This window comes from Meleagris gallopavo, chromosome 1 (genome assembly GCF_905368555.1).
Source record: "Meleagris gallopavo chromosome 1, MGAL_WU_HG_1.1, whole genome shotgun sequence".
In the NCBI taxonomy this organism is placed as follows: domain Eukaryota; kingdom Metazoa; phylum Chordata; class Aves; order Galliformes; family Phasianidae; genus Meleagris; species Meleagris gallopavo.
The window spans coordinates 106,218,803-106,236,048 of NC_139404.1; the positions used below are offsets into that span (position 1 = coordinate 106,218,803).

The following is a 17,246-nucleotide window of genomic DNA, read 5'->3' on the forward strand; positions in this document are numbered from 1 at the left end:
CTGAGACTATGAAAATCTGAAACAATGAAAAAAAAGTATAGCTTATAACTCTGCAGACACCCAAGCCTGATAGAGAATTACCAGAACTCAGTAACCACTAATGCTACGTCTAAAACGCAAGCTTTACAAAAACAGTTCATTTAAACATGAAGTATAGACAAATGAAATAACTGTCCATTAACAACTTGGCAGCCAAAGAACTTGAATACATACTTCCAGTATCATAAGCCAATCACTATCCAGAGAATTCTGTTGCTCCCACTCACACATTCCTTAAAAATTATAGCTAATATTATATTTCTTTATTACAATAAAAGCAATAGAAAAAGCAGATACCACACTCAACTTAGTTTATCTGACAGAGCTGAAAGTCTTCTCCACTGACAGAATACACATTCATCAAGTCTCATCACAATAACCTAAATGGTTAAGCCTGGATTCAGCATTAGGGAAATCATATTAAAACAAAATAAGAAAGATGAGTATTTGAAAAATTCCCTATTAAAGAACTTTAAGAACTCAATTAAATATGGTTCTCTGTATTAAAACTGAGGGGGAAAAAAAAGATAGCAGTCCTCGCGCACTTTGTGAGCGCCTATCACAAAGCACATCTAAACACCACAAAGCTCCAAGTACTTTAAAAACTTGGTTTAAAAATATAAAATATACCTGGCAGAAAAACTGCCTTCTCATATAAAACACAGAATCATCTTACCAAACTATACTGGCCTACGAGCAGAACCATCCAAATAGGTGTAAATTATGCTAGCCTGCAACTTAAGAACCCTACTAAAGCTTTGATTTTTCATTTGCAAATACCAACACCACTCTTTGATGTGAAATTTTAGAATAGGTTTAATAGTGGAATTCTAAATGTATAGTTTAAAATATGCTTAAGTTCTTGCTGTTTGTCTACTCCACAGAAGCCACATAGTGAGATTCACTGTGTTAAAGGAGTTATTATCAAGATCAGGGTTTAACAGATGTCTTTAAAAAAAGACAGAAAAACCAACACTATTACATGACATACTTCACATCTTCCTTACTGGTATTCTTACTGGTTTTCTGTATCCTATACATGTGACCATTCCCAACCAACACCCGTAAAATCTTGGTACTATGTAGTACCTCTCAAGGAAAGATTGTATAGCATCTAATGTTAAGGAAGAATATATATTTGCTTTCCTTAAGTTCTTTGATGCTTTTGAATACAGTGGGCAAAAAGCTGGAACAGTACATGACAAAAAACATCGAATTGGAACAAGATTAAAATACATGAATAGGGACAGTTATAAGAAACAACGCCTCCAAGTTATGGAAAAAATGCAAGGGCCCAAGTCTCCTATTCACAGGAAGATTCACCTTACTGAATTCATAAAACAATGCATTAAAATTGCTCATTAAAGATTTGAGTATTAAGCGCTGAAAACAGACAACAAAAAAGAACAAACAGAAAAAGTCACTTAAACATCATCATGTAAACGTAAGCCAAGTTTCCCTTAGACTCTTTAGAAGGCAGATTCCACTGGACTATGCTGTAAAAATCAAAGACATAAGGGTTCTGGAAAACTCTGGAAACTCAGTCCCCATTTAAAGATTTAACACAGAACATGGCAAATCACAACTACCTAGGTAATGAAATCAATTTTCTCAGCAATCCAACTTCCTGAATGCATCATATAATATGTGGCTATGCAAACTTGCATTGTAAAGGGAAGCAACTGAGTAAGCCACATGCTTTAAAATTAGAGATACCTGCCATCCCTTAAAACAGTTCAGTCACACAGGATGGCTTGTTGAAATTCTGTACAAATTCTACAAATATATTCAGTGCAAACATTGCCACAAATCCACTAACAATGTTAACTTGCAACTTCAATACTGCTTTAAACAACTAATTAGTAGATTTAAAAATCTTACAGCATGACTCTCCAATTCAGCTATTCTCTCAGGAGTTTCAGAGCCAAAATAATACATCCTTATAACGTGGTCAGTACTGCCAGTGGCTAAAAACATACCACCTGCAAAAAAATATAAATATTTTTTAAAAATCAAGCAGTACTTTCTTACACAGTAGATTAATTAAGACATCACATTTCTCAGACGTTTAGTTCAAAAAACTAAGAATTCCCTCTGATAAGCGTGTGGAAAGGAATCCCCCCCCCTTCCCTCAAAAAGCCTTCCTAGCCATGGTAAAAACAGGCAAATCATATTCGATGTTACAAATGTTTTAAAATATGTAACTAGGAGAATGCTTAACACCAAACACTACTGCTTGTGCAGACCATTTACAGGAAATCTGGCTAACCATCATCAGAATCATCTACATGATTCTTCTATTGTAGCACGTGAGCCATGTCTGCTATGAGTATCATTTCACAACTAGGTGCCAGTATGAATACATCAGCACAACAGATCAGTGATTACCAGTGATGATAGCAATACAATGATCTGCTTCTTGGCTCCAGTAAGTGTTGCCCAGAGTTTATTTAAAGAAAAAAAAAAAAAAAAAAAAAGGGCAGGAGCTAACATGCTAGACTTTGAAATGTATTTTATTTGTTCCCAACTTTCTTCTGATGTTTATGCTGTCTGGTACCCTGGTACCAGCAAGCTTTTCCACAAAATTCGCTCGCATGATTAGAATAGAGGATGACTATGAGCCAAGACAAGCACATCTGTAGATAAATTTATGGATTCTTAAGTAAGAAGGGATTTTTCTGACAATTTCTGCTTAAAATTGGCACAGAAAGAGAAGCTCCTATTATTGGCAGTAAGCCCTGCTGTTGCCTGTGGTATTTTAGACAACAATAATTTCCAAACCTGTGGCAGTATGCTAAGGGGTTAAACGAGTACAAAAATCTGGTCAAGACAAAGACTAAAGGAGCATCAGGTGATTTTTCCATTAGCAAACTACTGCAGACAAATGGGAGTTATTATATAGTGGCTGTTTTATTTTTAAAGCTGTCACAACAAAAGTATCATAAACATGCTCATGGGGAAAGAGGAGAAATCACAGTGCTAATTCAATCTATATATGACTTACCTACACTGAATGAAGAACAAAGCATCTGAACTCCTGGTCTAGGTTTCTCTGTGAATTTCACTGGCCGATTGCTTAAAAAGAAAAATTGCTTGAAGCAAGACATGTCACAAAAAAACTCAGCTATTACCATCACTTCAAAACATAAGCATATGTTTCTTTGAACACCTACGTAATAGGTACTTAAATACATACAGTAACATCTGTACATCTCATACAGGAGGATAAGCAATATGGTTTACTTCCCCAGATTACTGTATGCATATGCACTCAAATAGTATTTGAACCCCACACAACCAATTGTTTACAAGTTTCAGCAAAATCTTAAGCACGACAAGCCAAGGAGCATGCATCCACTCCACATGGCATCCACAAATACTAAACTCGTGCTCACAAAGTACAAACCATTAGTGGTACATGAAATAAGGCCTATATGATATCATTACTGCAGAATGTAAATTCATGAAATTTTACAGAAGTAGACCCACGTTTTGCAGTTGTACACAAAGTGTTTGGTTCCCTGTTCTGCAAGTCACGAACACACTCTTCCAGTTAACATGGCCAAAATTTTAAACAAAGTAGCTACTAAGAGCCACATTAAGGAGAAAATACAGAAAACTGGATTAATTTCCCAGGACAACAGAAGAACAAATTTGTGAAGAGCATAATTAGTGCTTTTAAATATTTATACAAAGTTTTTAGATAATTAAGTCAATATGTGCTTGCCAAAGCAGTCAGTTTATTTTCATCAAGCAGAATACAGCATAACAAGAGTCCATGAGCATTCCCAGTTACATACCTGAACTTCATGGAATCTGTATCCCATTGCCAGAAGCAAACGTTTCCATCTGCACCAGTAGAGACCATGTATCGCATGGAGCCTTTCACCATTGGACTAAACTACAAGGGGAAAAAAAAAAAAAAAAAAAAAAGAAAAAGAGGTCAGAAACATACAAATAAAGATATTTAAAAATTATTTATGAACTTGTGTAAAAAACAGTAATACAAGATTTAAAGCAAAACTGCGAAAGTGGTTGCTGAAAATACTTCAAAAGTAACACCTCCTATACTCTAAGATAAGTCTGTGTTGCAGTTTTCAATTATTGCATTATAAAACAACCCATTCACTGCTTTGCTTTGGTACCCATTAAAAATTTTGTCAATGAATGAAGGAACTAGCAGACACAGCACTAAAAAAATAAATGAATTTTCACTAGATTAGCAATTCTATAATTCTATACAGTTCTATAATTTAAAAGAGTATACGTTAAAAGATAGTTTGAGTATGTTTAAACCAACATCACATACAACTATATAGTCCTCATATATGCTTCTTTAGGACAGTTTTTCTTGCTGCACACAGAGATAACCTCTAAAAAAAATTCAGACAAGTTGATAAAATCATTCATCAATTACTACTACCATCAGCACTGGAATCAGCTATAAAAAGCTTACATTTCAATTACTCTTTCTAAGAACTGTTAAGCAAAAAGATCCAGCATACTACAACGAGCATCTGGAATACATTTCTTGCCAGAAAATAAATTAATGCCAAAGAAACTGCAAATGTTAAGTCTACTGTTGAAGGCAGCATCCTACCACTCTCACAACAGCCCAGCACTCTCCTCATTACAACCTCCTGTCAGGTGTTTGCAGAGAGCAACGAGCTCTCTCCTCCACCTCCTCTTCTCTACATAGAACAGTTCCCTCATCAGCTCCTCGTAACGCCTGTTTTAAATTGTTTTCTAACATCTTATACTATGTACCTTCAAACATTTGAAATAGCACAGTTTTAAGATTAAGAAAGATACCCGTATCACAGAAGCTGTAAGAATCACATACTGCATCAGAATAGCCACACACATAAGCCCACAAATCCCACCTCCAGTAACAGACAAGAGGGCACAGCATCACCCAGAAATCCTCTCCAGTCCCAACAACTCAAACATTACAGGTAGCATACCTGGCAATTGCCCAGAAACAGCTTTCTCAAGAAAAATATTTCCATACATTGCTTTTACACGTCTTTTAACATCAATGCAGTTTTTATGAAGTCATAAAGGTTAAATTTGGGGGAATTTGGTACTATTATTTTTTATTTCATTCATTACATGAAGAAGATTGGTAGTCAGTGACTCAGGAACGCCGGGGAGGCAAAGAACCTCTTTTTAATAAACAAGTTTCTCCTGACTAATTTTTGACATCTACATTTAAATGTTCAAATTTCAACACACATAGAATCACACAAAAATAATTGTAGTTATGCAAAAGACACAGTGAAATTCATTTTCCATTCACATGCCATCTCTCATGAGAACCAGAACATCAGTTGCCTTGCAACACTGAGACATGAAAAAGCAAGAGGAACACTTGCTGAACTACTTCTTAACCTAGCAACAGCAACCAGAGAATTAACAGAATGCTAGGCACAAATCTTCCTCTTCAAGACAAAATTAGATATTCATATAGAGCTTCCGTGCAAGTGCGTTTCCCAGTTTCAGTAAGCAACCAAGGAATGTGGTTCTTTCTCTACCAATATGATAGCTAGCTCATCTACAGGCAGCCCAGCAACTTAAGTTCTGTTACTAAAGGTGACTCTCAACTCAGGTATAAAAAAAAACTTACTTCTTTTCCCCACAATTGCTTCACGTTTTCTACAATTTAAATATTTTCAAACCTTCCACATAAGTGAAATTTATCTTTGAGACTCATGGCCCGCCTGCTTCTCATAATCCTTTTACATTCTAAGCATTTCTACATACTGAAGCAGACCAAAAGGTTACATATACAGTTCTCAAGGCCAAGAGGACTTTCTGTGACTTAAGCCACACACAAGAGTTTTCTAAAATCTCTGCCACCACTTAGTTGTCTGGCTGACCTTGTCGTATTCTGGCATGCTGATGGTGTGTAGAAGTGCCAAGGGAGTAGTAAGATAGGAAGAAAGATTTGAAACATCCAGGGACTACGTTAAGCCAGAGCTAGAAACTTCACATTCTGTACCACTAGAACAAAATTCTACGTTGTACTTAGGACTCTTCTTTCCACTTATTTATATTTACCACTCATTAACCTTTATGCAAGAACTGATTTTAACTTAGAGAATTTGCAGTACTTACTAACAGAAATAAAGTTAGTACTTAGATACATTGGAGGGAAGGCATCCAGAGGGTCCTGGATAGGCTGGAGAAGTGGGCCATGTGAACCTAATGAGGTTCAGCAAGACCAAGCATAAGATGTTGCACTTGGGTCAGGGCAATCCCAGGTGTTAATACAGACTGGGCAAAGATCTCCTTGAGAACAGTCTTGCAGAGGATCTGGGGGTCCTGATGGATGAGAAGCTGGACATGAGCCAGCAGTGTGCACCTGCAGCCAGGAAGGCCAACTCTGTTCTAGGCTGCACTAAAAAAGGGGTAGCCAGCAGGGAGATGGAGGTGATTGTCCCCCTCTACTTGGCTCTTGTGAGGCCCCATCTGGAGTACTGTGTCCAGGCCTGGGGCCCCCACCACAAGAAAGATGCAGAGCTCTTTCTTGTCCAGTGTCGGGCCACTAAGATGATCAGAGGGCTGGAGCACCTCTCCTATGAAGAAGGGTTGAGGGAACTGGGCTTGTTTGACTTGGAGAAGAGAAGCTCTGGGAAGACCTCATTGTGGCCTTCCAATACTTGAAGGGAGCCTATAAACAGAGGGGGTACGTCCATTTGTGAGTGTGGATAGTGGTAGGACAAGGGGGAATGGTTTTAAACTAAGACAGGTGAAGTTTAGGTTAGAGATCAGGAGGAATTTTTTCACTCTAATGCACTGGAACAGGTTGCCCAAGGAGGCTGTGATGCCCCATCCCTGGAAGCATTCAAGCCCACACTGGATGTGGCTCTGGGTAGTCTGGTCTGGTGGTTGGCAACCTTGCACGTACTAGGGGGATTTAAACTATATGATTATTGTGGTCCTTTACAACCCAGGCCATTCTATGATACCAGGTCAAGTTGCATAAGCTATTTTAAAAGCCTGCAGTTTTATTTACAAATTTTTATTTCTGATGTCCAAAGTGTTACATATTACTACAGTTATCTGTTTAACGCAACCTCCAATACTATACAAAGTATCTATTAATGACACAGAATGCAAGTATTAATCCAAAACATACCTGCAATGAGGTAATGGACCCTGTGTGTCCATGGAGGACAGCAACCGGTGCACAAGTTCTCAGGCACCACACTCTGATCATCTTATCACAGCTGCCAGCTGCAATCATAGTGTTTTCATAATTGACAGCCATATCAGAAATTTCAGCTGAATGTCCACGTAATGTGGCAAATAACCGGCCATTATGAGTTGACCATATCTTTACCAGACAGTCATCTGAACCCTAGAAGGAAACAATTAGATTAGCAAAGTGTTGAAAAGACATTCTGGATAAGTTTTTCAATTTCACTTGAAGAACTTTTGTTCATTCAGAGTTTGATACATTTATACATCTATTTAAAACTACACATGCTACTTGACAAAAATAAAGTCATAAGAAACAAAACATTCAATTACGGTTCAAGATTACACTGCAATCATCACAAGTCTATTCCAGGTAAAGCAGAAAGTATGGACTAAATTTACCCCGGACATTACAATAAATTGCAATAGCCAATAAGAGTACTACACTAAACTGCAAAAGCAATTTCTCCTCTGTCCTACAATGAATATGAAACATACAGAACACACAAGTACATCACTAAAGGAAGCACTCGCACTGATACCTGTCCAGACGTTCACATTAAGTAACAACAATTTCTTACACACTTCTGACACTTAGCACTGTGATGAAGCTAATCAGCTGCACTTCAACAGCACTGACATCCACCTCTAGAAGTTTTAGCAAAACTTGCATTTCAAACTTTTTCTCCTAGCATCCAACTACTGTTATTTTCAGATTCGGATTAATTTCAACTCACAGTGAATATTCTATGTCCAGTCCTATCGAATGCAACACAGTACACAGAAGAAAGATGGCCAAGAATCCGCCTGTGCATCTTTACATGCTGATACATACTTCCTGGAAACGAAGTACTGAACTTTGCATATCCAGTTAGCTGTCTTGCTCGATATACTTCCACTAGAACACAAAGAAATCAGAGAATAAACATTAATATGTACAACAAGGCTTTTTTTTCTAAAATATCATTTTATTTATCACCTGTTAAGGTACTATTTGAGGATATCCTAAAAAGTAACCGTCATACTTTATGAAATCAGATGCCTTTTTCTGATGCTGCCTTTTTTTTTTTTTTAATGTGTATAGCAAGCAAGACAGCACTTTAAACTTGCTCAAATCCAAACTTCTGTCTCCAAATATAGACCGCCAGATGTTACCTTTATTTTCCCATGGCTTTCTATGCATTAAATCATACAAGAGACCTCTCCAAAAGCAAATTATTTATAAACGCTAATCTGTAGGTTTATCTACTTCATATATGGGTTTTATAAAAGAAAGATCTCATCTAGAGGCTACTATCACAGAAGAACTGTGGGCAGGCCTCTGTACCCATATATAAATAACTGCACTGAAGTCATATGAAGTTCTCCAGATAAGCCTCCAGGTCCAGTTGTGAGGCACAATTTTCAATTGTAGTGAGACCAGTTTCAGATGCACATCACACGTTTATGTCAATAGTGATGAACTTCAGTAAAAGCATACCGAGATTTGGTGGTGTGCCATAGTTGACAGGAAATTCAGGAGGTCTTCCTCTGTGAAGAGCAGCAAATGCAGAGCCCTTCCAAACAGTGTTCCTGCAATCTTGAAAAATCAAGTGGAAGTCTGTCATAAATATAGGTTAAAAATGCAAGGCCAGCTGCAGTTTCAAAGCACAGTAATGAGCGTAACAGTCAGTGGTGTCATACACAGTAGTGGAATAACTACAAAAATTGTAAGACCAGAAGTCCCCAAATGTATCATGAACAACATAGCATAAAAGAAAAGGAGAGAAAAAAATATTTTATACAGTAAGAGTGAGGAAAAAAAAAAAAAAACAGTAAAAAAAAAAACGAACACCAAGAAACCAAAGCCAAGCTTTTGACTGGTGACACAGAACACAAAACTGAATTCTCACCTGGAATTCTTGTACTCACTTTCAGAGTAAAGTGTTTAAGATTAAGAAATATAAATAAATTTTGTTTTTATTGTTTTTATATGTATCTAATTATTGGACAAGACAATCTCAAGAGGTCCCTTCCAACTTTAAAACTTGGTGACTCTTCTATTTCTCACACAGTCATTTGGACACACACATGCTAAAATAATTGCAATCCCAATTTTAAGCACAAAATAGTCGCTGAATTATTCATAGCTCACCCCTTAAGTCTAAGACAGATAACCAAAAAACAAGTGTATCAAACAAATCAGTCCCATACCATAGTATCTAATTACCCAAAACTGCACAGATGCATGAACAAACCCTTCTTTCCTGAACCGTTCAAAGAGGGAAATTTAAAGCCAAAACCCACTTTGTGAAAATCAAATAATCCATGTGTCTTGTACTGCCAACCACCCACTTTAAATAACAGAAAATGACTTTCTTTCTACAAATGTACAATGTACTAATTTTGATGGTGTTTGCATTAACCAGGAAAACTACCAAAATAAATGGTGTTACTGTCTCAGGTTGGCAATGAATGCAGCACAACAGCTACCACAATTGAAAACCACATGGGCCAATCAATATACTATTCAGAATGCTGTGGATGTTGAAGTAGTACTCGTCTCCTGACGGTTCATTTTATTGCAGTAACATTGAAAACAGGCAACATTCAGCAGCCTTAGCACTCAGAATAATGGGGATTGAAGGAACTGGGGCTGTTTAGTCTGGGGAAAAGGAGGCTGAGAGGTGACCTTATTGCTTTCTTCCAATATCTGAAAGGAGATTGCAGTGAGAGAGGGGTTGGTCTCTTCTCACTGGTGATAGGTGACAGGATGAGAGGAAATGGCCTTGAGTTGCACCAGAGTAAGTTTAGGTTGGATATCAGGAAAAACTTCTTTACAGAAAGGGTTGTTAAGCACTGGAATAGGCTCCCCAGGGAGGTGGTTGAGTCACCATCCCTGGATGTGTTTAAAAGCCATTTGGATGTGATGCTCAGGGACATGATTTAGAGGATGGTTGTTAGAGTTAGGGTAGTATGGTTAGGTTGTGGTTGGACTCGATGATCTTTAAGGTCTTTTCCAACCTGAGCAATTCTAAGATTCTTGAGATGCAGCTTAACTCCTCTCCAACAATCAGCACACCGCTATGCTATTAATACGCAGATTGATGGTGCCTTGGTTCATTAAACACAGTACACTTGGTGAAAGCCCACTGCCTTCAAAATATTCCACAAAAGCGTTAAGCAGATACTTAAGAAAATGTATCACATCCACTTCAAACAATAAACAAACCATACCTTTCGCTGTACGTAGCAATGATTGCCTTCCCGCACCAAGTAAGGAATTCACTCTCGAAATGCTGGGTGGTATCTCCTTATCCAGTATTGGGCCAATACGCTTGCAAATTTGTAATAAATGGTCTGGAGCCACATGCTTGTTGGATAGCACCTGACATAATATTAAAGTTTTAAACACATGTTTTAAACACATCCTGAAAAGATGAATCTAAAAGCGTGCATATTTATAGAAATATTTGGACAATGTCTAATATGTGTAAATTCGAATTACAAAACAAAAAACCAACCCTGTAAAGCTCTCATCTAGTGAATTCACAAGTGCTCTCCAAGACTGAGAGAGCTGTAGTAAAAAAAATAAGTAAAATTGCCCACCCCACATCATTATTTTAACCACAGAAAGTCCACAATATTAACGTCTATGGTATCTGTTTGTGCAGCACCCTACAATGGGTGTCTCCACCTAACACAACCAATTATTTTTACTGATCAAAAGCAGGTCTTCACAACTCAAGCTTGTGGAAAACTTTGTTGTTATCAAGCCTAAGAATTTATGCAACTACAACTTCAGTTGCACATGACTTGTTAGGTGACTGTCATCTAATGTACAAATAGGCTCTTTGAACAACGTCTGCTACACAACACCAGACATCCTTAACCCCTTAAACCAAGGGGATCAAAACAATCACTTGTCCATTCAGGAAGATCCCGTGCCATCTACATCTAATATTCTAAAATAAGCACACCTCCACAACCACTTAGATGTCTCCAGTCAAGAATAACTGTGCAGTTCCACGGTTTAGGGCTTTCTTTTTTTTATTCCTCTTCCCCAGGAGATGAGTAAACAACAAATTCTAATCGAACAATGAAGTTAATCACAATAGCACAGAAACTAAATAAAGTTCATGCAGACTTGAGTAAAACAAAGCATTGGTATCATAAATTTACACTCCAGGAAGGTGCAAATCAGCAGGTACAAATGGACCCATGCCAACTTGACTCTCTGATCCGGCCACGAAAGAACCAGTCGGACCCAAAAGTTGTACTGCTGCTTCAGCAGTGAGGCCATTTCCAGCCAACACACCCAAGAAAAGCAAGCAGGCCCACAACAACAGAGGTATGCAGCCTCCTGCCCACAGTGCTCAAAACTCAGGCAGAACTAGCTTACGCTTATGATGCCATTCCACTCAGCCTAGTGACTAAACTTCAGTGAGAGAAGTCTCAATGCTGCTGATCTCATCACCAGAAGAGTGGGAATAAAAATACTGTACTCTGCCATGTAAGAGTTGTTAAACAAAGTTGCCCAAATGTAAACTAAGTAACAAGAACAACATGACTTAAGCAATGGCCTAACATGTTCTAATAACAATCCAAGTAACGTACAAAGTTTTTGGGGGTATAGGCTGTAGTCCTGATAGAAGTAGAACAGCTGGAAGTATCAGTTAAAGAAATAACATCCCTATACAGTCAAAGGTATTTCAGCACATCAGCTCCGAAGACGCTTATGTTTGATTACGAGAAATTACTTGGTAGAAAAAAGATTACAATGAGGCACTTTTTTTATCCTTTATTTCTAAATTCTGCCTCTTCAGCTGGCACAGAGTAGTAACAGACAAAGTATTCAGGGCAGAAAATTCAGCATAACCTGTGTCAGGTCTTATAAGCCATTCTGCTTGCACACCACCATCAGGAAGCTTACATTCTAAACGCAACCACCCATGGAAGCACAGTGACCAAACCAAGCACTTTTAAAAGTAGCTCCACTCATCTTTTGAAAGGAACAGTTGAACTGTTTCTCCAATTCAACGACAGACAGAAACAACTGCACCACAACTGCTGTTTGTTTGCATCACTGCAGATTCAGTGATACCAGCTGAACAAGAAGTTCCCAAAGCCCCTCAAAATCAGAAGACAGATTCTGAATATTCTGAAATACTGCTGCCCTGTACAGATATTTCTTTTAAATTGGATAGGAAAAAGAGAGAGAGGTGGTAGACACAGAAGAATTCATCTGAAAACCTGAAATGCACATGGAAACCTGCGCTAAGGTTAGAGAAGCCCAGCCTTCTCTAACCACAAGTACCATCACTTTTTACCAGAAGAACTGAGCTCAAAGAAAAATAATAATCAAAATAAATAAAGACCTTTCAAACTCAATGCTACTTTCACATTTGCTAAATTCAAGTCAGAGCTTGACAGCATTCCTGTTTAGCAAGACCTGGCCTTCTGGTGACTTAAATAATTAATTTAAGACCTCATTTGCTCTCCCAACCACACTGACAACTGAAAGAAATGGACAATTTACCACCTGAAGCAGCACTTAAATTAAGAAAACGTTTTTTAAAAAATGTCACTCTCTCTCTCCACACAGATACAACCTCGAGACGTTAAGATGTGACACTGGAGATACGAGGGGTACAACTACAGCATACACAGACTGACAGGTAAGGGAGCTGCCCGTTCACCCTATATGCCCCAATTTTAGGGGGTGTCAATACATCAGTGGCAGATTGCTTTAATGGAGTACGTGCCGTGAGGTGGCCACAGCTGTCTTACTGCCGTTTAAAACAGCGTGCAGCCACAGAGAGCACTCACAAGAAGCACAACCACCGATTTCGGAGCGGCGATTTCATTTCCTAATCCGCTGCAGGGGAGCGATGAAGGAAGCCGACCAGAAAATCATTACCGTCCAATCACAACGCTCCTAACAAGCTCGCCGGCGGAACTCCGCAATGAAAGCCGGCTGCGGGTTGGCTGCTGCCCGCACGCAGGCGGCGGCGTGCACCGCCGCACCGCGCCGGGCTCCACCTCTGCTATGTAAACAATATCCCAACGTACGGCACGACCGGGGTACGGACCCCCAGGGGAACCCTAAAGGAGCGAACCCCAACGAAGCGAGACTGGGGAAACGAAGAGCCGGGCCCGCTTTACGGGAACGTGCCCGGCGCCAACGTTACCGTCCGAGCCAAAAGTTTTTAAAACGAGAAAGTCTCACCAGTTCTTCGTAACTTCTGTAATGCTCATTGCCTTCCCAATCCAACCTTTTAGGAAGCAGCTAAACCGAGAAAAAGAGAAGAAAAAAAAAATTAGAGGGGAAAAGGAAGGATTCCATCAGCACGAGGCGCGCTGAGGGGAGGTCCGGGCAGCCCGCAGCGCTCAGGCGGGGCTTTAGGGGCGGCTCACGTACCTGGTGCTGCTCCAGCTCCTGCACCAGCACCTGCGGGGACACACAGCGCGGTCAGAGCGGCCGTTGGCGCGCACAGCCCCGGGCTCCCTTCCCTTCTTCCCGCCCGCCCCACGCACTCACCCGCAGCGTCCCGCGGCACGGCCCGGTGCTGAGAAAGCGGGCGATGAGGAAGTAGAGCTCTGCGGGAGAGACGGAGGGAGACAGACGGGAGTGAGCGAGGCGGGGGCCACGGGGGCGGCTGTAATCCATCGCCGCCCTCGGGAAGATGGCGGCAGGGAGCAGCGGCCCGCGGCCCGCCGCCGTTACCTGACTCAATGAGCGGCGACGACGCGCCGAAGCCGGAGGAAGCCGAGGACTCGGCCATGGCGGCTGCCGCGCTCAGGACTCGGCGGCGTCTGAGGCGGGCAGGGCCCGGCCCGGCATAGCCCTGTCAGCGCGCCCCTCCCCCGCGCCCCCCCGCGCTCTCTCTCTCTCTCGCGCTCTCTCTCTCGCATCCGCGCGCGCCGCCCCCCGTCGGACGCCTTCTCGCGCTCCGGCTCTCCCCTCCCCCTGCGCTGCCGCTCAGCGCAGCCTCAGCGCCTCCGCCGCCATCGCCGCCGCTCCAACTGCCACGGCGCCGCCGCCGCCACCTGCGCCCTGCGAGTTCCCAGAGGGCGGGGGAAAAAAGTAGTCCCCCGGATCCGGGAGTCCCGCGGGGAGAGCTCGGCGGGGAGAGGGAGCGGAGAGCGAGGAACCGCGGTACAACGTGCAGTGAGGGCGGTGGGGCAGCGAGAGGGAAGCGGGGAGAGGGCCGGCGGAGGACGGAGATTTCGGGCGCGGAAGGATTACGCGAGGAGACCAGCGGTGACGGAACGAGTGTGGGCGGGGCCGCCCCGTGCGCCGGGCGGTGTCACGGGCAGAGTTGGGGCCGTCCGGGCTGCTTCGCTGAGGTGCGCCGGGGGCAGGGGGCTGTCCGGGCTGGGCCGGCAGGACAGGCACAACGCGATAAACAGACACTGTGCCTGCTATACAGCCCGTTCGGCCACTCGTAGGAGTGCTGCCGCGTCGACTGGTGTGGAGCAGCCCCCTTCCAACCAGCGCATGGATCGCAGAGGTTGGAAAAGACCTTAAGATCACCTAGTCCAACCACCGTGCTTACTGCCCACATCCCTCGGTGCCACAGCCACACGGCTCTTGAACACCTCTAAGGACAGTGGCTCCACCACCTCCCTGGGCAGCCTGTGCTACTGCCTCACCGCTCTTGCTGAGAAGAAATTTTTTTTTTTCCAAATATCCACTCTGAACTTCTCTGGTGCAACTTCAGGCCATTCCCTCTTTTACTATTGCTGTTATGTGAGGCTGGAGACTGACCCTCACCTCACCACAAACTGCTTGCACTCGCTTGCACTCCTTGCACTCTCCAACTTCCTGAAGGGAGGTTGTGATGAGGAGGGGTTTGGCCTCTTCTCCCAGGCAACAAACAGGACCAGAGGAAATGGCTGCAAGTTGTGCCAGAGGAAGTTTAGGTTGGACGTGAGGAAAAACTTTTTCTCTCAGAGTGGTCAGGCGCTGGAATGGCTGCCCAGTGGAGTCGCCATCCCTGGCAGTGTTCAAGAGGCGTCTGGATGAGGAGCTGCAAGATACGGTTTAGTGCTTGTGATAGCAATAGTAGTGGGAGGACTGTTGGACTAGATGATCTTGTAGGTCCTTTCCAACTTTGTGATTCTATGATTCCTCTCAGGTGGCTGTAGAGAGTAACGAGATCACCCCCTGAGCCTCCTCTTCTCCAGACTAAACAATCCCAGTTCCTTCAGCTGCTCCCAGTCAGACCTTCAAGCATATCTGTGTGATTAGACCACCTCACAGAAATGTTTTGAAAAGGATGGTTCTAATGTGAATCATGCTATATGTAAATCTGAAGTTTAACAATCACTCCATTCCTTAGTCACACCGACCAAAGGTACCTCATGTTGTAAAAGAAACCCATGAGACACACATTAATTCCACTCCCATTCTCCACCTGCACGACTAGCACCTCGTGCTCATACACACCCTTCCTCATATTCCTTGTAGCTGAAGTGCTGTGGGTTTTTTCTTTTTTTCCCCCTTTACTTGTTGTCATTTCAAGCTCTGTGGAGAAATATACTATTATTTCTTCTATACGTTCATCACCATAACTGTACTCTTTACAGAGTTTAACTGCTAAGTTTGAAATTAGACTTCAGTGGATTGCTTATGATGACTAAACATGCTTCGCTCTTTTTCTTCCTTTCTCATAATATACCCACCACTAGTTATCGTTACAGTAAAAGCTAAGAGAACCCTTTCATGCCAGTTTTCACATGAATCAGCTTTGATGAAATAAGCACTGATAGATACGAAGTCTTCCTGTCTATTGCAGAGTGAGAAGTCATAGTTGAATCACCTCCACTTCCTACAGAAACACATTTCATTCTTTACTCCATCAACACCAGCTTGTACTGCTCAAAACAAACCAGGGCTTCTGTGCTCCTGACGCAAGAGCCTCCCTTTGTTTTTTTCAATATGAGCATTTCCATCCTGTGAAAGATAAGGTGTTGCTTATTTATTCATAAGTCCCTTCACTTGCAGAATAAAATGAGGGATAGCTTTTTATCTCCAAGAGTAAATTACTTGGGAATTACTTAACAGTGTCTATCTTAGAGATGAGGTGTTAAAGTCAACAGCATCTCAATATTGGAGACTCAAAACATGAGAAGCAAGCATTCAGTACAGGTATGAGGTTATTTCGGGATACTTACTGGCAACATTATTAGTCATTGAACTGATATTTCTGATTTGCTAAAAACAAACACACAAAAAAAAAAAACAGCACATGAGCAGCTGTGTCTCCCTACTACAAAAATAAGCAAATAAGGTAACTGGGGGAGGAAAAGGTATAGAAGAAGTGACAAATTTAGTTCAAGTCTTTAAAAATATCACAGAATTTGAAGTCAAAACCAGGTGCGTTCTGCTCCGAACACAGCTGTGGTGGAACAGGACCAGAAGCACATTGTGAGCCAGTGTTGAAAGACATCCTCTATTATAAGTTAAGGAAAACCCAAACATTTCTTAAGTATGTAAGATGGAAAAATGGTAAAATGCTGTATCATATGAAAGCATTTGAGGAAGTGCTTCAATGAAAGCATTCTTTGAGAAAGGAAGGTGAAACTTTGATGTCTTCAGAAGAAACCATTAAGTTGGTGATGGCACCAAAGTGAAGAGGAAGCAGCTGCTGTACTTGCAGGTGTTGTATATGAGCATAAAGAAAATTCTCATTCAAGAGGAAAAAGAAGAAACTTGCTTTTTGATCTTGACTCCTCCCAAGCCAAAGCTGACAGTTATCTGACTGGCATCAAGCAGACTGATCAGATAAAGCTGTGTACATGCTGCAATACGGCAAAATAAAGTGTGGGGGGAGAATCAAGTGCACTCTGGGAGAACTGAAATGATACAGTAGGTTACACTAAGTAACATATACTTAGTATGCCCCCTTCTCATGAAAGGCTGTTAAATCTTAACAAAATTGATTATTTTTTTCTAAAAGAATCAGGCCAGTTTTGTGCTACATGAATGAGCTCTCAGCATGGTTATGTTTTACTTTTAT

The 17,246-nt window shown here is 41.5% G+C and overlaps 1 protein-coding gene across 5 annotated transcripts in view; it reads right to left on the bottom strand.

Moving 5' to 3' along the window:
- BRWD1 (bromodomain and WD repeat domain containing 1) overlaps nucleotides 1-14,448 on the bottom strand; it is a 53,187-nt gene extending 38,739 nt beyond the window's left edge. For all 5 annotated transcript variants that reach the window (XM_031556884.2, XM_085208506.1, XM_085208526.1 and 2 more), the window contains exons 1-11: nucleotides 13,949-14,448; nucleotides 13,763-13,821; nucleotides 13,643-13,672; nucleotides 13,451-13,510; nucleotides 10,459-10,609; nucleotides 8,723-8,821; nucleotides 7,980-8,140; nucleotides 7,181-7,402; nucleotides 3,840-3,940; nucleotides 3,044-3,114; nucleotides 1,921-2,021 (exon numbers count right to left, since the gene is read on the bottom strand). In XM_031556884.2, the coding sequence (XP_031412744.2) occupies nucleotides 1,921-2,021; nucleotides 3,044-3,114; nucleotides 3,840-3,940; nucleotides 7,181-7,402; nucleotides 7,980-8,140; nucleotides 8,723-8,821; nucleotides 10,459-10,609; nucleotides 13,451-13,510; nucleotides 13,643-13,672; nucleotides 13,763-13,821; nucleotides 13,949-14,006 (1,113 nt within the window). In that variant the 5' untranslated portion in view covers nucleotides 14,007-14,448. The remainder of the gene's footprint in view (nucleotides 1-1,920; nucleotides 2,022-3,043; nucleotides 3,115-3,839; nucleotides 3,941-7,180; nucleotides 7,403-7,979; nucleotides 8,141-8,722; nucleotides 8,822-10,458; nucleotides 10,610-13,450; nucleotides 13,511-13,642; nucleotides 13,673-13,762; nucleotides 13,822-13,948) is intronic.
- Between the last annotated feature and the right edge of the window lie 2,798 nt (nucleotides 14,449-17,246).